The sequence below is a fragment of the Musca autumnalis genome, unplaced genomic scaffold, assembly GCF_047663935.1.
Source record: "Musca autumnalis isolate F117 unplaced genomic scaffold, ASM4766393v1 scaffold_3, whole genome shotgun sequence".
NCBI classification, from domain to species: domain Eukaryota; kingdom Metazoa; phylum Arthropoda; class Insecta; order Diptera; family Muscidae; genus Musca; species Musca autumnalis.
Window position 1 is genome coordinate 217,669,514 of NW_027411866.1, and position 23,883 is coordinate 217,693,396.

The window sequence follows — 23,883 nt, forward strand, 5'->3', positions numbered from 1 at the left end:
AATTTTAACCGAACGAACTGCAATTTGACATTAGAGATTCTTTACCAAAAATTATCAACATAGGTCCATGTTTTGGTATAGGTCCCATATAACGTTACCTCCCGATTTTCCGTATTTTGAGGATTTTATCTAAATTTTTTTGACCGAACTACCTGTAATTTGAAAGTTGATATTCCCAATGATCACAAAACTTCTCCAACAAAAATTTTATTAGGCCACTTTGAAATATAAAGGTGCCATCCGATTGAAAACAATTTTAGGTACATTTTCTGCCCTGATACTTTTTGTGACCTAAAATTTTGAGCAGTTCAGAATAGTTAATGGTGGATGGTAAAAAAATATCGGGCCTGCCGTTCGTTTAGAGTTGAGCTTAATGACCGATGATTTTTGCAAGTGAAAAAGGAAAACCGACGATTCTAACACACACAACCACCAATTTATGTGACTAGTGATGATATTTTACTTGTTATTATTTTTAATCTATATTTATAGTAGCATTTTGGAATAGATTACATTAATAATATAAAAAATATACAAAGCCTTCAGTTACATATTTTGAATAACTTAAATCTTAATTAAAAAGTAGTCTACGATTTACATGCTGCAAATTTTTTCAACGCGACACGATCAATTTTACCGCATGTTGTAAGTGGCACTGAGTCGACAAAGTGGATCTTCTCGATCATTGCCAATTGTTTTGCATTGAGACACTGCTTTAAAGTAGATCTTATCTTTGCGGAGATTTCATCACAGCTAGCAGTTACATCGCGATTGAGTACAACAAAAAATGCTGCAACCTCATTGGGATCATTTGGTGTCTTACAATACCCTGCCAAGCGAGCCACATAGACCTCAGGTAAATTAATGATAATGTATTCCAAGGCGTTTGGTATAATCTGTAATTGAAGGCAAAATAAATTATCTTCTGAATTAAAAGTTATGCTATACTGCTGTCAAACTTACAACTTCCCCATTGGATCGGATTAAATCTTTATATCTGGCCAAAACATGTAGCTTGCCCTGTTCATCTATCAGCCCATAATCACCATTGACAAAAAGTACTCGTTCATTGTAATACACTGAATTATCCGTTGACTTGTAACCCTTTAAAGGAAACGGTGGCCTTATGGCAATTTGTCCAGGCTGATTGGCAAGCAAAGGCTGCATTTGATCATCCAATATTTGGACCTCATAACCCGGCAAAGGTTTGCCACCATTGATATATAAATCGTTGCATATACACGAGCTCATTTCCGTCATGCCATAACAATGGAAATTCTTGGCATTCACTGCATGTTTCTTTGACAATTCCAGACACACCTTCGACGCCGGCTCACCACCCAATTGTATGCTGCGTAGTGACTTCAAGCTTTCCCTATCATTTTCATCCAATTGCAAGAGGATCTCATAGAAAATTGAGGGGGCCACAAATATGTGAGTAATACAATCAGTATTGCGCAGTACTTCCAAACCATATTTTCCAGTTGGCGCACCACATGAGCTAACACGACGCAAACCGAATAGCATTGATTGTAACATTACTGCAACTTGACTTATCCAACGTAATGGGGAGAAGGAAAATACCACGGAATTTTCATCTAATGGCGCATAATTTTCATCATTATCCCACCATATTGTGATGCCATGCATGATTAGAGCATGTGTAATTTGTACAATTTTGGGTAATCCTGTTGAACCGGATGTTAAGACCAGAAGTGCAATTTCTTCGCGAGTGTCTTTGATATCGACACTTTTAAAATTGGCAAAATCAACTGGGTTCGTGTCGGGTTCTTTGAGTAGTTCAGTTTTGATGTTTGGTTCTTGAACGCCATCGATTAATAAGATATGTGGTTGTTTTTGAAGTTTACTGCGCTTAAGGCACCTTTGAATTTTACTGAGATATTTTTCTTCATACAGAATTAAGGCAGGTTCTAGTAGATCAAATAGTCCTGTTGTGGATTCTGTAAACAGGGAAAAAATGAAATTGTTTTTAGTTAAGTACTGTATTGTGTTATGGGATCTGAAGACGTTAAATTCAACGTTGTACCAAATGTAACGTAACACCCTACGAGTATTTGTCTTAAAAATAACCATAGCACAATCCCAGCCAGCATTTTTTGAAATTTTTAATCAAATTCGAGTCATTTTTGATCCGACTGCAGTTGACCCTGGCCATACAGAGTGCAAGGCGGACATGCTTATCGCTTCACCACGGTAGCACCCGTTTGCAGTACATATATCAACTTTAAGTTTTGGGAAAGCAACAAATATTAAAAAAATAACCCTGTCCATAGGTCCATACAACTTTTTATGACATTTCTCCACTGAATCATACTAAACAAATAATCAACAAATCTACTTTCCGGACGAAAAAAAGTTGGCATAATATTTTTTTTCGGAAAGTAGAAAAAAGAAATAATGGTTTTAGACCCCAAGTATATTTGGACGATATCCGTCGATTTAGCCATGTACATCGTCTGTCTGACTGGCTGGAGCTCACGATAACTCTCGAGCACCGATTCGGTCCAAAATTTGGCCTTCGTAATATTTTGCCCAAACTTAGTTTTAGTTGCAATAAGGGACTTATCGGTCCACTTCTTCCGCACCCCCTGCCAAAAATTTTGAAGGTTTTGGCCACGTTATGCTATCGAAATGGCTGAAATGTCATATTTAGTATTCGATAGGGTTGTAAAATATGCCTACATATAATTGTGGGTATATTAGAAGTAGTATTGCGGGTTCTCAGCTTGTTGTGAAATCTTTCTAAGGAATAGTCTACTGTAGTGACTTTATCTTGGTATTTCGTACCACCAACCTTATGTTCGAAGGTATTCCAAGCCAGGTCTGAATTTGGTATTCCCAGGGGACCAATTCTGTAACTTTTTATCAACTTTACTTTACCCATTGTTTATTTTATAACAATTTCATTTGTATGTTTTGTAGTTGTTACAAAAACAAAAGACATGTTAACAACTTTTAAATCGATAAAAGTTACAGAATAGGCCTACAGATGTCTATAGCTGAAACTCGATCAGTTTAGTACAAAAAGGTAGTAAGATCGGTTAAATAGGAGTTAAGTCTCTCACAGATGTCATCAGGGTAGGTACCTGACGCCTGGATCGTACAATCATCCGCATACATTACGATCTCAATGCTGTCTGGAGGGGGCGGAATACAGGAAAGGTAGAGGTTAAACAGTTCCGGAGATATCACCCCTCCTTGGGGAACTCCCTGTTTCACTCTGCGGTGCTTGGATTTCTTGTTTCTGAATTCCACATACGACTGGCGACCACACATATAGTTGATTATCCAACGTTTCAGACTTGGCCGGAAGGTTGTCTGCTCGATGTCCTCGAACAGCGTGGAGTGCTTGACAGTATCAAAGGCTTTTGATAAGTCAAGCGACAACATCACACGGCCGCTCCTGGTTGAGTCCTCGACAAATATATGTGGAGGTGGCGTGCAGCGCTGTTGTCGTGCTGTGCTGCTTACGGAATCCATGCTGATGATCAGCAACTTGATAGCTATTTCTAATGCTGGGGAGGACTAAGGCCTCAAGGGTCTTCGCTACAGGTGACAAAAGCGAAATCGGCCTGATCGGGCTTCAGTAGCGGGACCACCATGCCCATTTTCCAGACTTCGGGAACAATAAGGGTGGCTAGCGACAGGTTGAGAACTTTAGTGAGATACTCCACTCCCGGCTCATCCAGCCGTTTCAACATTACCATGGAAATTCCGTCAGGGCCCAAGCTTTGGATGATTTAGCGTTCCTGATGGCATTCGCAACATCATCCATTGTAAGCTGTGGTGGTTCATCCTCGGCAGGAAGACATCTAATGCGACGTAACACTCTTCTCTTCGCCCTGTCACTCTCCGGGTGCTCGAAAAACTGTCGATTAAAGTAACTTGCACACCTCTTCGGGTCAATCAACGTAACGTAGCACAACGTGACTGAGTTCCTGTCATCCCTCCTTCCGGGGTTCGAGAGTGACTTAACCGTTGCCCAAAATTTACATATACCGGCTCCAATGTTGCAACTCTTCAGTTGATTTAACCACTTGTTCCGCTTATGTTCGCCGACCAGCCTGTTAACTTCCAGTGTCAGCTCCTTGACTCTGGGGTCGTCGGGATTGGTGCGACGAAGCTCATCACTCTCATTTGCTAATCCCGTCGCCTTTGCTGGGAAATTTGGTCTTACTTCGGGTATTCGACCAGCAGGTATATGGCGAGCGGCTGCAACACTGATGATGTCTCGGAACGTCCTTTCCTCTAGCCAAACATCAGAAGGATTGGACAATTCTCTGAAGCGGTGATTGGTGAACTTTCTGAAACTCGGCCAATCAGCTTTCCCATGATTGACGAATGTTCGGCGTTTAAGAGGTGATGAAATCGGGTGGTCTGCTGATGGAGACAATTATGGGGAGATGGTCTGATCCAAGGGAAATGATGGTGACCAGGTGACACGATGGTTATGTCTGGCGAACTGTGACACGCTCCTCTAATTCTGGTAGGGGTGTCCTCATTGACCGAGCAAAACGTAGAGCTATCAATCTGCTCAGCCAGCGCTATACCCCTCCGGTCGTTTCTGAGGGCCGAATGCCACATCTCATGATGCTCATTAAAGTCCCCCAGGACCAGACGATTATGACCTTCAGGCTTATAATCAGAGACCAAGCTATTTCTCGGCGGGATGTATACGTTCAGGAACTCTATCTCGGCAGTTCCACACCTGACTGCTACCCCCATACATTCCATGTACGGGTCGTTAGAGGCAGGCTCAAGCGATATAGGTCTGTATTGAACAGACTGGTGCAAAAGGAAAGCTAATCCCCCTGACCTAATCCTACTGAGCTGTGGTCGTTCAGCATGGTTTCCTGCACCGCCGCGACCTTGATCTTCTTCCGATTCATAAAGTCCACTATTTCATCAATCTTACCTCGGAGCCCATTGCAATTAAATTGCAAAAACGATGCATTTTCTGGGATTGGAACAACAACGGCTGGTGTTAAATGCTGTGCGTGCGGCTGCTGTTGTGGGGACTGCGGGGGAGTTTTGTAATCCGACAACGAAGGAGTTTCGTAATCTGACGACGACGACTCACTGGGGGTTGTGTTCGCGCAACATGCATCAACATAGTCCCTCGCGTGGGCAAGTCCAGAGCAACCCCTTAAATGCACCCACGCCTGACATCTATTGTATCTCACCGAAGATTGGATATTGGTGAAAATGCGGATGTCACAAACCGAGCACAAATATATTGGTCTTGGATTTTTCTCCGTCCCGGCACGGACCAAAGGAATCCGGAGCAGACATTCCGGGATATGCCGCTCCCAGCACAGAAAAACGAAACAAATACAAACACAAGTACACTGAGGTGTCAGCCGCTGGCCGGAAAATTTATGTTGTGTTGTCCCGGGTCAATCCGGTACAGAGAACCCGTTGTCGTGGGATTGTTCGACATGTGGGGTTCCCAGTGGTCACAAAACTTATCCACCAAAATTGTCAACATAGGTTCATGTTTTAGTTTAGCTACATTTGTAATGTAATTTAACTTTTGAGTGATTTGGTATAGCTTTCATATAACTGTACCTGCCGATTTTCTATATTTTGAGGATTTTATATACATTTGTTGACCGAGCTACATGTAATTTAACATTTAGGATTCCTATTAGTCAAAAAACTTTTCCACCAAAAATTGTCACCATAGATCTCCTTCTTCATAGCCGCCATATAAACACTTCTCCGCTAGAATTTTTAAATTACCCCATGTATTGCAACCGCCCTACTTCTGGTATTTTGAAGTTATTGTGTATTTTTTCCTTTGGTTGCAAGTTGGGTTACCAGTGGCCGAAAAACTTCTCCAGTGTTAATATGGGACATAGGTTTACGTTGCAGTATTGTATATCTATTCTCCACCTGAAATTTCAGGTACTTTGAAGTTTTAATCTACATTTTCGGCCCAATTTGCTGAACTTGGCAATTATGATACTCAACTGTCAAAATACTGCCTAATTATTTCATAGTATTTCATGGTGAAGAGTATAAAAACTACAGCCATTGGCTAAGGGTATTTAGCTGTCTACAAAGCTATAAAATTTCACTGGACAATAGCCGTAGACTCTCTCCGCATTTTCGCACACAATATCAGGAATCTATGACTTATCCTGATGACGTTATTTTAATTTATAGTACTAAACTACTTAATTTCACAAAGTCCGATCTGGGTTATCAATATTTTCCCTATATATAATCACCATAGATATTTCAAAAACAGTTTTGATCGAGCACACATAAGCTTCTGAAAGAATTTATTATGAAAAAATATCAATAAAATATATTTTGTGACCGCAGATAACGAAAATGTGAATAGAATCGTTAGAATATGGTCCTAGACAGTATATATAAAGCGAAAGCTTCTGGAGATGTTAACTATTATAGCTACAAATTTCTTTTGTACAGAGACTCATGATGAAATTTGATTTGAAACATTTCTTCTTTTGACACAATCCCCAAAAATTGAGGTATTTCAGGAGATTTTGACTCAGTATGGGATAAACTTTAATTAAGAGTTTAAAAGTTTAACAATCTAATTTAATATCTAAGTTTTCACGTCATTTTCTTAACAACAGTATTTTACCAGTATTACCAGTATTTTAACAGTATTTTACTTAGATATCTACTTTGTTCTGGGACTTACAGTGAAATTTTATGTAGAATATTTCTTCTTTTAAAACCTTTCGTCTAAAACTAAATTTCATTTCAAAAGAACAAACCAAATTTATTCCAAAAATAATTGGGGTGTTTTGTTCGCATACTTGATGTATATATTTTCTTGATATATATTGCAAATATATATTTCATTTATTCGGCGGCTAATATTGAAATTCGATGGAGAATATTTTTGTCTTTGATGTCTTCAATCTAGAATGAAGTTTTGGGGGACAAAACTTAATAAACTCAGATAAAGTTCAACATTAACCTTAAAACGTGATTTTACTTTTGGCAGACTCCTGGCGTTTAGGTACGATTTAGAGTTTTGGTGTATTCTGGGATCTATAGTATAATTATATGGCAAATAATTTTGTAGAATATTTTTATCTGATACGATTACATTTAAAGGAGCCGTTTAACCCTCATAATTTTTTCATAAAGATACCCCGCATTGTTGTCAGTAATATTGCCAAAGACACTTTATACCTAAAATGCAAGGATTTCAAGGAATCTGATGTCGAATATTTCAAAACCTGTAGAAATGGGCGGAACTTGCCACGCCTATTTAGGTTACTTGCCGACGTAAACTTTCAAAACGCCGATACACGTGTCTTCTTTTTTTCGGTCCTCTTTCATAATCTGGCTGAATTAGCTTGTAATTATTTTTTGTGTTGTACAGTGTTATTTATGGTCACTGTCTTCTATGGCTGGTCCTAAAAATCTTTTAAAATCTTATTTATTAATACTCTTAATACTTAAAAAATCTTAAAAATTCTGGTTTAGTTGTTGGCTTTATGTACTCCTGGAAAATATTTAAAACGTTTGGGTATAATGCCCCCTTAGGTTTCCTCTAAAATCTTTAAAAATTTCCCAATTATTGTTGTCTTGGTTGCTCCCACAAATATTACTATGACCCAAATTGGAACTCCAGTTCCTTTGTGAGTATATTAAGAACCCAAAAGGAAATTTTCGCCATAGTTTATGTTTCTGAGATATAGCGTTATGATTTTTTTTTTTTTGAAATTTTCCCTATAAAGCTGAGAAAATCTATATATAAAAGAGCTTAGTGATGAGTGAGTGAGTGACTGACTGACTGACATATCATCGCCCAGACGAAACCGCTGAAGCTAGAATCTTGAAATTTTGGGTGTGGGTTGCTGTTGGTGTGTAGGCATGAGATAATGCTGGGTTTTTGGACATTCGACCTAGAAGGGTACGAAAAGTACTAAAAGGTACTAAATATGGTACCCTTTGTATTAGGCAAACGGGAAGAGCTAGAATTCTGAAATTCGGAATGAAGGTAACTGATTGAGAGTTAGAAAGATGTACCCAAAGGTTTTTGGAAATTCCACCTCTAAGTGTACGAAAAGTACTAAAATTTACAAAATTTAGTACCAATTGTATATTTTGAACGGATATAGATAGAATCATGGAATTTTATATGGAAATCAAGGTTGGGAAGTGGTGCTTCTAAAATGAGATGGTTTGGAAAATTCATACTTATGTGTACGAAAAGTACTAAATGGTACTAAATTTGGTACAATGGGGATTTGGGTTTTTTTTTTTTTTTTATTTTTAATAATTGTTATTATTATTAATGATTACTGCAACTAGTTACAAGAAACTAACAAGCAATTTACTTCAAACAATTCAAAATTTCTTTTGTATTTATATATACAATATTCAAAGTGGTTGTCGTTCTAAGACATGAAAATTTCGGACCAGGTCAGATGGCTTCCTTCTGTTGAGTCTGCGCTCCAAACCAATAGGATCAGCAAGGGAAGATGCTTCAGAGTTCACGTGGACCCGTAATCGGGTGTTGTGTTTTGTGGCAATATCTTCTATCTCCTGTGTGATTGTTTTTACACCGAGATCACGATGTAAATCGGTTGTACGTATGTACCATGGTGCGTTAACTATGCACCTGAGTGCTTTATTTTGAAAGCGTTGTATAACATTTATATTTTTATTGCTTGTGCATCCCCACAATTGTGCACCATAAGTCCATATAGGTTTTAGCATTTGGTTGTATATTGTAAGTTTATTTTCAACTGACAATTGCGATTTTCGTCCAATTAACCAATTTAGCTTTCTCCACTTTAGCGTTAATTCTGCAGCTTTAATTTTAACATGTTCGTTCCATCTAAGCTTTGCATCTAAAGTCATACCAAGGTACTTAGCTGTGTTAGCATAAGGTATCTGTCTGCTATCGATATATAAAGGGCTACCTGTCACCTTTTTATTGGTGAAGTCTACATGAGTTGATTTCGCACTATTTAAACTAATTCTCCATTTCTTGGTCCAATCAACTACAGAGCTTAATGCCGTTTGTAGCTTCTGTTTTGCTTCACTCTCCGTTCTAGCAACTGACAAAATAGCTGTGTCATCAGCGAATGTGGCTATAGTCGTTTCAGCAGTTTCTGGAATATCGCTGGTATAGAGTAAAAACAGAACAGGTCCCAGAATGCTTCCTTGGGGAACCCCCGCTTTTATTTTTTTTAATTGGGAATATTCATCCTCAAGTTTAACTCGGAAATATCTATCTTCCAAATAGGATTTCAGAAGCATGCAGTATGATTTTGGCAATTGTGTACTGAGTTTTGACAAAAGGCCCTTGTGACAAACCTTATCAAAAGCCTGTGACACATCCAAGAAGACGGCAGAGCAAACATTTTTATCTTCCAACGATTTTTCAATTACGTCTGTAATGCGATGTACTTGATCTATTGTCGAGTGTGCATTCCTAAAGCCAAATTGATGTTTTGGGAGAATGCTTTTTTGTTCTACAATGTTTTTGATTCGAATTTGCAAGACTGTTTCATATAGCTTTTATAAAAGAGGCAATAGCGATATAGGTCTATAAGATTTAACTTCCGTTGGAGGTTTACCAGGCTTTGGTATCATAATTATTTCTGCAACTTTCCAGAAGGATGGAACGTACTGTAGTTTAAAGGAAGCATTAAAGATTTGTGCAATTTTATGAATAACTAGCAAAATGCCCGCTACTTCGCAAGCGGAAAAGGAATAATATACAAATAAACAATATTTAATATGGAGAACACTGAAAATTTTGATGTACTAATACCTATTTCAATTGATATTTAATTGCTTTCAAGTACTGCTCGTACACGTTTTGTTCGAATTTCAAAAAAAAAAAAAAAAAAAAAAGATCTCTACACTTCAACAGGGGCCTACATTTTAAATTCCAGTCCATGTTTTATGGGTATTTTGAAAATTTTATCCACATTTTCCAGCCGAATTTTGGAATTTTTGATATCAAAATGTAGAAAACCCTCATAAAACAATTTTGTTGAAAAGGTACGTTTGACTTTTTGGTTTCAGTACCTAAAAACAATAGTACATCATTGAGTACAATTTTTAAAATCCAGGACCTTATGTTACAGTTTTAGCTCTACTTGATCACCCAATGTCAACAGTATTACATGTAGAAACCTTTCATACAATTAAAAGTGGATTTAAATAAACAATCTGATCCAATCGCAACAGTTATCCTCATAACAAATTTCATTTATCGATTCACCCAATACCAGTGCTTCAATATTTAGCATTTTTTAATACTTCTAGTACACTTATTGTACGACCACCTCTAACAATGAACCTGACAAATCAATAATATGTATATCAAAATTTCACTTCTATTCCTTAGCCCAATACCAAATTTAGTGCAATTTTGTACTTTCCACGCACTAATGGTATAATTCCATCTTCATTGCTACACCCAACGTCAAATTTAATACCATTTAGTACATTTCGTATTTCTCAATAAATCATCCAGCCCTCAGCCTAATTTTAGAATTTGTATGCATTTCAAAAAATCCGTATCTAAACACCAACACAATCACTCATACAACAATTCGAAATTCCACCTATATCCCATCATGCAACACCAAACTGGTACCAAATTTAGTACTTATAGTATTTAAGAGTTTCAAAAATTACTTCCTTTTATCCAAAACTATATACCAACCGCGATTTAGTATTTTTCGTATACATTGGTACGAATTTCCAAAACATCCTCTTTATCTCTGTGCCATTTAGTAATTTTCGTACACTTATTGTACGTATATCCACAACCACATCCATATCTCAACCCTACAGACCAACAGCGGATATAATACCAAATATCCGAATTTCACCTCTATTCATAATACCATTAATACAATTTCAGCACAATTTCACAATAAAAATTTGGGCCAAAATCTGTGTCATTTAGTAATTTTTGTATACTTATTGTACGTATATCCACAACCATATCTCAACCAACAACGGCTATAGTACCAAATATCGGAATTCCGCCTCTATTCATAATACCATTAATACTTTTCGTATGAAAATACGAATTTCAATAACTATCTCCAACAGTAATTGCGAATTTCAGGAGTCCACCTCTATCCGTCCACCCAAATCTACATTGTACCAAATTTAGTACCTTTTATTACTTTTCGTACCCATCAGTATGAATTTCCAAAACTTCTTCAATCCTACACTCCAACAATAACCTTAACTCGAAATTTTCAGGATTCCAGCTGTACCCGTTCACCCAAATATAAATTGTATCAAATTTAGTACCAAATTAATCTCAATCCTACACTCCATAAGTAATCTTAATTATAAATTTAAGGATTCCAGCTCTATCTTTTCACCCAAATCCAAAATGTACCAAACTTAGTACCATTTAGTACTTTCCGTACCCATAAGTACGAATTTCCGAAACTACCTCATTCCTACACTCCATAAATAATCTTAATTCCATATGTTTGGATTACAGCTCTCTCCGTCCACCTAAATTTAAATTGTACCAAATTTAGTACCATTTAGTACTTTCCGTACCCAGTACGAATTTCCAAAAATATGTCAATCCTACAGTCCAACAGTAATCTTAATTCCAAATTTCAGGATCCCAGCTTTATTCGCTCCCCCAAATCCAAATTGTACCAAATTTAGAACTTTTCGTACCCATAAGTACGAATTTCCAAAACTTCCTCAATCCTACACTCCAACAGTATCATTAATTCGAAATTTCAGGATTCCAACTCTATCCGTTCACCCAAATATAAATTGTACAAAATTTAGTACATTTAGTACTTTCCGTACCCATAAGTATAAATTTCCAAGACTAACTCAATCCTACACTCCAAAAGTAATTTAATTCCAAATTTCTGGATTCCAGCTCTATCCGTTCACCCAAATATAAATTGTACAAAATTTAGTACATTTAGTACTTTCCGTTCCCATAAGTATGAATTTCCAAAACTACCTCAATCCTACATCCATCAGTAACCTTAATTCGAAATTTCAGGATTCCAACTCTATCCGTTCAACTAAATTGAAATTTAGTACCATTTCGTACTTTCCGTACCCATAAGTATAAATTTCCAAGACTAACTCAATCCTACACTCTAAAAGTAATTAAATTACAAATTTCAGGATTCCAGCTCTATCCGTTCACCCAAATCCAATTTGTACCAAATTTAGTACCGTTTACTACTTTTCGTACCGATAAGTAAGAATTTCCAAAACTACCTCAATCCTTCACTCCATCAGTAATCTTAATTCCAAATTTCAGGTTTCCATGTCTATCTAAATCCAAACTGTACCAAATTTGGTACCATTTAGTACTTTCGTACACATAAGTATGAATTTCCAAAAGTACACCCATATCTCAATCGTACGCTTCAACGGTAATCTATATTCCAAATTTCAGGTTTTCAGCTCTATCCGTTCACCCAAATCCAAATTGTACCAAATTTAGTACCATTTAGTACTACTCGTACACATAAGTACGAACTTCAAAAATAATTTCCTTATATCAACACCACTTCCCAACCTTGATTTCCATACCAAATATGAACATTGTAGCTATATCCGCTTAAAATATACAATTGGTACCAAATTTAGTAACTTTTCGTACGCTTAAAAGTCGAATTTCCAAAAACCCTTTGGTACATCTTTCTAAATCTCCATCAGTTACCCTCATTCCAAATTTCAGAATTCTAGCTCTTCCCGTTTGCATAATACAAAGGGTACCATATTTAGTACCTTTTAGTACTTTTCGTACCCTTCTAGGTCGAATTTCCAAAAACCCAGCCTTATCTCACGCCTACACACCGACAGCAACCCACAGTCAAAATTTCAGCTTTCTAGCTTCAGCGGTTTCGTCTGGGCGATGATATGTCAGTCACTCAGTCACTCACTCACTCACTCACTCACTGAGCTCTTTTATATATATATAGATATTGCTAGGCAGATGTCTGAGCACTTCAGTAGTTATTAAGTCGAAGCCGGGACATTTTTTCAACTTTAGTTTGTTATGGATAAGTTCGAAAACTTCATTTGGTGTAACTTCTGGTATAACCACATCAATATCGTGATAGATATTATTATTTGTTCGTATTATGGGCAGTGAAGTTAAATTATCGGAAAATACCTCAGCAAGATGACAAGAGAATAGATCAGCCTTTTCAGAGTTTGTTTTTGCCCAGCTTCCACTTGACGATTGTACCGGAGATATTTGAGTGATAGGCCTTTTTATGTTTTTAGCTGTTTTCCACAATGAGTAGTCTGTTGACTTTTCGCTACTTAGCCCTTGCAAATGTTGGTTTAAGTTTTTGTTTTTAAATTTCTGTATTTCAATACTTAATTCCTGTGTCACTTTATTAAGTAATGTCTTATCGGCTGGAAATCTTGATCGCTGCCATTTTTTTCTTAACCTTCGTTTGTAAGATATCATTTGTTTTATATACGGTGGATATGAAGTGACATATTGCTTGATGGGAACGTCTGGAGTACTTTCCCATGCTGTGTGTTGTATCAAGTTTGTGACATTTTCTACATCTTCTTCAATTTCTTCAATTGTTTCAGGTTCCACAGTATTTACGTATGCATTTTCTAACACAAACTGGAAATATTGCCAATCTGTAAATCTGTTTGATAGGTATGGCGGTTTTGTTTTATTGAGAGGCTTTTCGTGAATTGTCATAAATATTGGTGAATGGTCAGAATTAAGATCAAATCCACTTTCCAATTTAATGCAAGCTTTTGATATTTTATTAATTATGAAAAAATCGATAAGGTCTGGAATTTTGTTTCTATCTGACGGCCAGTAGGTTGGGCTACCTGTAGATATGACATCACACCCAGTTTCCTTTATTGCCATATATAGTTCATTGCCTTTGGATGTATTTAAACGTGATCCCCAAAAGGTATTTTTAGCGTTAAAATCTCCTCCCATTATAAACCTCGAAGTGTGCCTGCTAATAAGATTTTTGTACTGATGAGATTTGATTGATTGTCGTGGCGGACTATAAACAGACGATATCAGTAGACTCTGAGAGTCCGTAAATATTCTGACCGTTGTAGTTTGAAATTCTTCGGTGCTCATTTTATCTTCCTCATGATGTTTTATACATTTTCTTATGATTACCGCACTTCCCCCTCTAGCAGTATTTTGTGGATGTGTCGTGTGATAAACTTCATAGTTTCTAAATTTTATAAATGATTTAGTGAGTTTCAGAGATCAGGCAAACATCAATTTTTTCAGTATTGAGAACTAACTCCAGTTCTCTCTGACTTTTGCTTAGGCCATTTGCATTCCATAACATAGGTTTTAACGACATTTATGATTGATTTTGTTGATTTTGTTGTTCTAAAAGAGTCAATCGATACTCAATAGATTTAAAGAATTCTTCTTGTTTCCTTAGTCTTCCTAGGATTTGTGTCAAAACATCAGAATTGGCAGAATTTTTATCATTTTGCAAAATAGATGCATACGACGTAGATCTGCGCTGGTCAACATTGTATTGTTGTGGCGGAACGTGCAACTTTTTCTCTCTGCTATGTTCATTTACGACTTTAGTTTGTGAGTTATTCGGTAGAGGTTTTAAGTTGAGCTTTGCAGCAGATTCTCTATTCCCAGCGCTACGGGATTTAATAGTGTTATTTCTTAGCCTTTGAAGTTCTTTCGCCACAATGCAGCCTCGATAATTTGCAGGGTGGCAACCGTCGCAGTTAGAACATTTGGGTTGAATTATCTCTTTAGTACATTCTGCTGTACTGTGCTTTCCAGCGCACTTGACACATCGAGGTTGTTTATTACAATAATTCTTCGTATGTCCGAAGGCCTGGCAGTTTCTGCATTGTGGAACTAATTTCTGTTGTTTTATTGGCTCTACTTGGACAGTTACATCAAGTATATTATTGATTTCATATATTCGTTTTATATCCTCTGTTGAATCAAATGCAACTCTGAACATATTAAGCGGTTCTTTAGATTTGAATTCAAATTTATTAACGGCTTCTATAGCCTTAAACCCTTTAGATCTCAAATCTTCAACAATTGAATCTGCAGGTGTGGAAAAATGTAGTTTTTTGACCATAACTTTGATTGGCCTAGTTTGTTTATTCTCATAACTATACCAATCAAATTTGTTTGTATTAAAGGACTTTGTAATATTCCTATAATCCTCTGCATTAAATGTGTTTATTTTGTATGCATTTTTGCCGAACAATTTTATTAAGATTTTATTTTTTGCGATTTCTTTGAGGTGCTTATGTAGTTCGGGAAAATTGTTTACATTTGAAACAATAATAGGAGGTGGTTTTGGCTCTGAACTTTCTTTAATGGCTTTGTTCTCAATTCCTTGGTCTTTTTGTGAACCAGGACATGGAGAAGATATGTTGGTATGTTGTTGTTTTATTTGCTCTCTTTTGCCAACCTTATCATCAGTTCGCTTGGAGTTTCGTTCCGAAAATTCAGGGGAAGATTCCGCTTTTCTCTTTTTGGATTGCTTCTCCTTCCTCTTGTTTTTCTTGAGAATCCAATCCGTTTCGCGGCTAACTTCTTCCTCGTCAGTTTCATAAATGGCATCAACTTCGATTTGGGCTTCTGGGCTAGAACCCGGATTCCCTTTTCCATGGTTGTTTTCTAAGGCTATTTTAAGCTTCTCATTTTCCTTTTTCAATTGAACGCATATTTTCTCCAAATCTCTAACACGTTCAACCAACTCGTTATTGCATTTTTCTAACTCTTTAAATTTTGATATTCTTAGGAGAGATAGACTATTGCGAGGTGTATCGCTGGCATTCTGCTCTATCGAGTACATTTTCTATTGGGTATTTTAAAAGCTGTGGCGAATTAGCTTAAACAACAAGTGTTTAGCTAATACAACCACCACCCAATTCAACGAATGATTGTGTTGCTACTCACTGCGAAATGATAAACCAGTATTTCGTTGGAGTAACACAGCTGATATTTGTTTATTTACAATTGACTTAGTTTGTCTTATTCTTGCAAATGAGTGAAATTTGCAAATTGTTGAAAAATAGAATAAAATTCTAAATTAAATTGCACAAATTGTGGGGAAAAGCACGCGCGAATCGAAGTGGTATTAAGTGACATCGAAACGTACGCTATTTGATGTTTGGTAAACACTTTCCTGTTTGGATTTAGCCCGCACGTCACTAGTTTTGGGATTATTTGTTGAGAGCTCCACAAAAACACGTCCATACGGTAGGTAAGTGAGATATTGGGTGAACGGATAGAGCTGGAATGTCGAAATTTGGACTTGAGATTACTGGTGGAGTGTAGGATTGAGGTAGTTTTGGAAATTCGTACTTATGGGAACGAAAAGTACTAAATGGTACTAAATTTAGTACAATTTGGATTTGCGCTTGAGTCCTGAAATTTGAAATTAGGATTACTGTTGGAGTGTAGGACTGAGGTAGTTTTGGAAATTCGTAGTTATGGGTACGAAAAGTACTAAGTCGTACTACATTTTGTATAAATTGGATTTGGGGGAACGGATACAGCTGGAATCCGGAATTTAGTCAGACTACTGTTGGAGTGTAGGATTGAGATGGAGGTAGTTTTTTGAAATTCGTACTTATGGGTACGAAATGTACCAAATGGTACTAAATGGTACAATTAGGATTTGAGTGCACGGATAGCGCTGGAATCCGGTTATTTGAAATTATGGTTATTGTTGAAGTGAAGGATTGAGGTAGTTTTGGAAAAATGTACTTATGGGTACGAGTAGTACGAAATAATAATATGTTTGGTTCAATTCGGTGTAGGGACAGTGCTGGAATCTGTATTTTTTATACCCTACACCACTATGTGGGGAGGGTATTATAAGTTGGTTTTGGCCAAAAAGTTTGTAACGCATCGAAATAATGGTCGTAGACCATACTTATATATACCAAAATAAATGTCTCGATGAGCTGAGTCGATCTGGCTATGTGTGTCCGTCCGTCAGTCCGTCTGTTCATCTAAACCTTGTAATCACGAATTTTGGATGTTGATGGGGGTCCCGGAGGGGAAGAAGCCTATTGATTTTGGTGATGGTCGGATAATATTTAGGGGCCGTAATGGGCAAAAAAATTATTTGCATAAAAAGACAACGAATATCACAGCTTTGGTTGGAGCAAAACAAGCAAACGCTGACTATGAAAGTATAGTATCCCATATTTACAATTGTTGGGGCCAACCCTCAACAGCACGAAAGCCAACCTCCAAAGACCAAACCTGGGTCAGCTTGATTTGCCGGCCTAACACTCGGATTAGCGGAAACTCACCGTTTCTTGCAGCTCGGATTCAGGGAGCTGTCGATATCTCCTTCTCAGCTGATGGGACAATTCCTCTTGGTGGCTTACAAACCAACGGGCTATTTTCGTTTCTTCGTCGGGGGAAACACTTCTGCCTCGAGGCAAGGAACAATAAAAACACTTCTGGTTTCGCTCTTAAGGCAATTCAATTTATTTATAATGTACGTATGACTCTCCGGATAACAATAGAACTCGCTTCAAATGCGCCCGGAGTTGTAAATATGACAAACAAAAATCAGAATTCAATCTCGTTCTTTTTTTCTTATTTCGGTTTAAAACAACACGATTTTAATGCTCTGCTTTGCTTCTTTGCGCTTTGGTTGTTATGTTTCAATAGAAATAGCGATTGATGTCCGTGCACGGAGCAAGGTGCACAAAAACCTGTTTGGGACAACAATTGGGACAAAAAAGGCAAAGGCAAGTGAGACAACCAAAGGCAGAGAAGGAGAGCGAGAGCTAAAGAAAACCATAGAGTAATGAATAAAGTATACAAGAATAAAAAATAAATAAAAATAAGAAAAGAAAATAAACAGATGGCTAATACAAATTCTCTTGCCAGTAATCAACAAAGGGCAGACGACGTATATGCAAGTGGTGCCTTTGTAGCGATTTCTTGCATATACATCCTCCCCCACGTTGGGACTAGTTCCCAACTAAAATTATTAAATTCAAATGACATTACTTATTATGTTATGATTGGTTTTAAATTACAAAATAATCTATTAATTCAAGTAGTTTGGGTATGATGCAAGGTCCAGCCTTGTTGCAGGATTGATTAAAGCAGCCTAGTGAGGCATATGGTACGCGTCCTCCAGAGACAAGAATTAAGATGCGATGAACCATTGACTTCAGGCATTATTAATTGGCACCTCGCCGAAGAATGTCCATCCAAAGATGGTTTTTTGTGCATATGGAAGACCTTGTCTAAACACGGGAAGTCCCATAAAAATCCCGTCCGCAGAATCCTCACCCAGCACGATGTTGATAATACCAACGCGATGGAGATCCGGGTCGGCAACGTCCCTTTTCGGATAGAGTCCTTTTAGGCAGCGAAGATCGAGGGGAGAGCGGGGCTCGCCGTAAGATTGCCGTCTGGTCTTCTTCAATGTAAGAGTGTGCGTCAGCACTTTGTTTCTAACCGACGTTAGTACTGCTCGAACGGTTTTACCGTTGCCGAATTTAGAAGCATCATCCGGAAGAGGGGTGCCGAAATGAAGAGTGCTTACTCGTTGCAGCGGATCTATCTCCAATCTGACTTTGATCGGGGCATCGATCACTCCAGGGACGTGGAACCAAACTTGTGCCGTCATTCGCATCCAATATCTCTTCCGAGGATCGAGGGGGTGCAATAAAGTGTGGTGAGGCAGTTGGCAGCGCCGACATCCTTCTATGAGCGGACAATCCTTTAGCCGATGAGACAACCCCAAGCAGTTAAGGCAATACCTTTGGTCGTTGATATACATCTCCTTACGCTTTGGCGATATGGTGAGAAAGGGCCGACAATGCCGCAGAGCGTGCCGAGTCTGGCAGAGAGGGCACTTGTAGTCATCATTAAAGCTCATCTGTAAGGGAGAAAAACAACCGTTTAGACACGACGCAACAAATTACTTCATGCGGCAAGGCTGCATGAGACAAGATTGGCTGGACGGTGCGTAAGAACTACTCAGAACGAGGAAGGAGGACCAGTTTATGGATGGGGCGAGATATGACCCCATTCTGCGTTCTCAGGTCCACCACCCGGACCCGGTCATCCGGGCCGTGGTGTAACTTTATCACCCGACCAAGCCGCCAATCGTTGGAGGCCATGGAGTCGCTGTGGAGCACCACCAAGTCATCGATCTGCAGGTCACCTTGAGACCTCTTCCACTTGGTGCGTTTGTGCAGCTCTCGGAGGTACTCGGCTTTCCAGCGTCTGCAGAACTCTTGGGTAAGAAATTTCAACCGACGCCAACGGTTTTGTAATGAGACACTTTCCATCTGCTCTGGTTCTGCAGGAGAGAGTAATGGTCCCCCAATGAGGAAGTGACCGGGAGTCAGTGCACCCAAGTCGTCCACGTTATTCGACAAGGGTGTAAGCGGACGAGAGTTGAGACAACTTTCGATGCCTGCCAGAATTGTGGCAAACTCCTCAAACGTATGTCTCACTTGTCCGGACATCTTTTTCAAATGACTTTTGCAGCTTTTTACACCTGCCTCCCAAAGCCCACCCATGTGGGGCGCGGAGGCAGGTATAAAGTGCCACTCCAACTTTTGTAGCCCGTACTTCGTCACGGCTTCATCTTTTACCTCTGAGACAACTTTCGACAAGGCAGCACGAAGCTCTCGATCTGCACCAACAAAGTTTTTGCCGTTGTCTGAGTAAAGGTGAAGTGGACACCCACGGCGAGACACGAAGCGGGACAACGCAGCTAAAAAAGCGGGGGTGGAGAGGTCGCTCACCGGTTCCAGATGGATCGCCTTTGTGGCAAAACATACGAACAGGCATATATAGCCTTTCGAAATGCGGCAACCCCGACCGTTGAACGTCTTCAGCTCGAAAGGGCCAGCGAAGTCAACACCCGAGGTAGAAAATGGTCTGCCAAACGTCGTCCTCTCCGGAGGAAGGGCGGCCATCAGCTGTATTTGACGCTTCTTCTGGGCCATAACGCACTTCACACACCTCCTATAGCGGGCCTTTACCAGGTTTCTGCCTCTGACTATCCAGCATTCGAGTCTGGTCGTAGCCAGAGTGAGCTGAATCCCACCATGATTCGTTAACCTATGAACATGGTCAACATAGAGTTCCGCGAACTTGCTACGGTATGCCAGCACGATCGGATGCCTCTCATCATATGGTAAGGTGAGCGTGTTGCCTAAGCGCCCATTTGCCCGAATGAGCTGGTCCTTGTCCAAAAATGGATTTAGAGAAAGGAGCGGGCTTGCGGAATCTAACCGTCGACCATTCTTGAGGCAATCGTATTCCACGGGAAAGTACATCCTTTGAGACATAGACATTAACCGGTACCGAGCGAAGCGGATTTCCTCTGCTGATAGCCGCATAGATTTGAAGTGAGTCACCTTTTTCGAGTCAGGGTGAGTTAGGCGAGCAAAGCGGAATGCGTAGGCAACAGCGTGGACCGCTGTGGAAAGACGAGAAAACCTCTCGAGAATATCGTCATCGGCGGCAGATCGAGCAAGATGTACCCTCATTGGCTTCGATTCAAGGGTGGTTTCGGGTATAAGGATATCACAGGGCCATTCATTTTTATCCCTCGTGAGCCATCTTGGTCCGTGCCACCACATCTGACACTCCTTTAGCTCTAAAGGAGTCCGCCCCCGGGTTGCCAGATCTGCCGGATTATCGGTTGTAGGCACATGATGCCAATTACTCCCTACTTTTTCATGAATAGAGGACACCCTGTTTGCCACAAAGGTGGTCCAACTATAGGACGGTTTCCTGAGCCAAGATAGAACTATAGTTGAGTCAGACCACGCCCTCAACGGAGCCTTAGGAAGATCTAACCGTGGAACCACAGAATCAACCAACTCAGCCAGAAGAAGAGCACCACAGAGCTCCAAGCGAGGCAACGATATCTTCTTTAAAGGAGCCACCTTAGACTTTGCCACAAGCAAATTCGAGACAATACAACTTCCGACTTCTAATCTTAGATATAATACAGCCGCATATGCAGACTCAGATGAGTCACAAAAGCCATGCATCTCAATGCTACAATTTGGGGAATATTCCACCCAGCGAGGAATACTGATTTCTTCAATTCCTTTCGAATTTGAGACAAAATTTTTCCAATTCAACAGGGCCAGTGGCTTTAAAGGATCATCCCATCCGATATCGTCGAGCCACAACTGTTGCATAAAAATCTTGGCCGTCACCACGATTGGAGACAACCATCCCAGAGGGTCAAAAATTTTGGCAATTATCGAAAGTACTTGCCTTTTAGAGTAAGAACTTCTCTCCTCGATTTTTTCCATCACAAAGTAGAAGCTGTCTGAGGAAGCGTTCCAGCGGATACCCAACGTCTTCGCTGAACTCTTGTCACCCAGCTCGAGAAATTCTTCATTCAACAGATGTTCCCGAGGCAGTCCCTTCAAAATCTCCCTAGAGTTGGAAGTCCACTTCCTTAACTCAAAACCAGCCGACCGTAGAATACCAATAAGTGACTCGCGACAATTTACCCCATCCGAAACCGTATGAACGCCAACCAAAGCGTCATCGACATACATATTGTTACGCAAGATCTTTGAGCCAATAGGAAAACGATACTCTTCGTCATCGGCGAGCTTCAAAAGCGTCCTAAGGGCCAAATAGGGGGCGCAGTTGACGCCAAATGTAACTGTTTTCAACTGGTAATCCGTGATTTCCTCCTCCGGGGAAGGTCTGAATAAAATTCGCTGATATTTTGTATGCCTAGGATTAACCCATATCTGGCGATACATTTTGGTAATATCAGCGTTCAGAACGTATTTATATATGCGCCAATTCAAAACCAACGAGACAATATCTTTTTGCAGTGTTGGTCCAACGTAAAGCGCATCATTCAAACTCTTCCCGTCCGCGGAAGGACATGAGGCATTAAATACAACCCGCAACTTCGTCGTGACACTATCGGGTCTAAATACGCCGTGATGAGGCAAGTAATAGCAATCTTGATAGTTTACACACCCTTCAACCCTCTCCATATGCCCCAGAGACAAATATTCTGAAATTACGCCATCATAATCGACTTTACGTTCTGGCTTGCGCACCAGCGACATCTCGTTGCGCAAAAACTGAGAAAGGGCCACGTATCGACTTGATTTGGAGAAAGACGAAATGGGGAAATCTGACCGAAAGGGCAAGTCCACCACGTACCTTCCGTCAGGACCACGAGTCGTCGTTGACAAGAAAATTTCCTCACACCGCTGATCCTCAAAAGATACCACAGGCACTTTGGGAACCTCCTCGATCTCCCAAAACCTGGACAATTGATTCTGCACTTCTACTTTTGTGCAATGAGACACGCTGATTACCCGGGTATTGACTAACTTTGTAGCTGGGCCAGTCAGTATCCAGCCAAACACCGTCTCTTGAGCCAAGAGAGAACCAAGGATATTCTTCTTGACTCCATTGAGTAAAATAATGGGGTAGATGTTCCCACCGAGTAAGACGTCCACTGGGCCACTTTGGAAAAACTTAGGATCAGCAAAGTCCAGATCCGGAAGATCTTCAACAGAAATCTTATCCAGAGGCTGTGTAGGAATATCCCCCGAAATCTGTGGGACAACAAAGGCTTCCAGATCAAGAGAAAAAGACGTGTTCTTAAGCGAGCCAATTGTCACCGAGGCAATCTTGGAACACTTGGTTAAATATCCCCCTCCTAATCCCGAAATCTCCGCCGATACGGCAGTTGTTGGAAGCCTCAACCTTCTCTGAATACGTGACGAAATAAATGTATCGTCCGAGCAAGGATCTATTAATGCGCGGACTTTGTATGAAACGCCATTTTTCAAAATATTCACCCATGCTGTGGCCAGCATTGTCCTATTTGAGACATATGTGTGAAAATTACGACCATTTGAGGGGCCCATGGGACCAGAGGACACATTGGCAACCGAAGTCGGCGCCTGAGAAAGATTTGGAGATCCACCCCTATTCGAGTCATTATTTTGTGGATCCTTTTCCTTGTGTAAGAGCAAGTGATGTTTTCCTTTACACCTTGAACAAGTCTGGGCCTTACACTCTTCTGCCCTATGACCTTGAGCCAAACAATTTATGCACTTGTTTCCCCTCTTTACCACATTCAATCTCCCTCTAAAAGGCATACTCAGAAACTTGGGGCATGATTTCAAGGGATGATTTCCCTTACATAAATTGCAATTGTGGTCACTTACTTTCGTGTGGTGCACTCTATATTGCTTCGATTTATCATATTGATTGAACTTCGGCCTAGACCCCTGATTCGAATGATTACCGCTTGAGCCAGTAATATCCGCGACACTCTCCAAAGCTTGAAACCTCTCCGTGAGGAATTTGTTTAAATCCTCCCATTGAGGCATTTCAGTTTTATTGGTTAGCGATTGCTCCCACAGAGAAAGCGTCAGTTTTGGCATTTTAGAGGAACATTGGTAAACGAAAATTGGGTCCCACGATTTCACATCAATCTTATACAACTCTAGGACCGAAATGCAATTCGTCACGTCTCTCTGTAGTTTTTTGCGGCCACTTGCGGTTTCTTGCCCGCACTGAGCCAAATTAAAAAGGATCCTCAACTGGGAATTAACTAATATTCTCTTATTATCGTATTGACTCCGTAAGTTGTCCCAGGCAATCGCTAAACCCTCGGAGGTCAAGGGAATGTGACGAATGATTTCCTTCGCCTCACCACTCGTCTTCTGAAACAGATGGTAGAGCTTCTCTACCGAACTGAGTTTCTTATTGTCGAGGTAAATGGCCGTGAACAAATCACGAAAACTAGGCCACGATATATAGTCCCCCTGAAAGACCTCCGTATCGCAAGGTGGAACAGTAACTGAGGAAGACGATTTCTGACTGCAAACAGCCGGGCCTCGTTT

The 23,883-nt window shown here is 39.7% G+C and overlaps 1 protein-coding gene across 10 annotated transcripts in view; it reads right to left on the reverse strand.

Annotated features, from left to right (window-relative positions):
• Window positions 1–457: 457 nt before the first annotated feature.
• The window catches only part of LOC141398979 (uncharacterized), a 52,416-nt gene continuing 28,990 nt past the window's right edge, over window positions 458–23,883 (reverse strand). For 7 of the 10 annotated variants that reach the window (XM_073976836.1, XM_073976839.1, XM_073976837.1 and 4 more), the window contains 2 exons: window positions 964–1,961; window positions 458–896 (listed from right to left, as the gene is read on the reverse strand). In XM_073976836.1, coding sequence (XP_073832937.1) covers window positions 588–896; window positions 964–1,961 — 1,307 coding nt within the window. In that variant the 3' untranslated portion in view covers window positions 458–587. Of the gene's footprint in view, window positions 897–963; window positions 1,962–2,123; window positions 18,897–23,883 lie in introns of those variants that run through there. The other 3 variants (XM_073976844.1, XM_073976846.1, XM_073976845.1) reach the window with 1 other exon arrangement.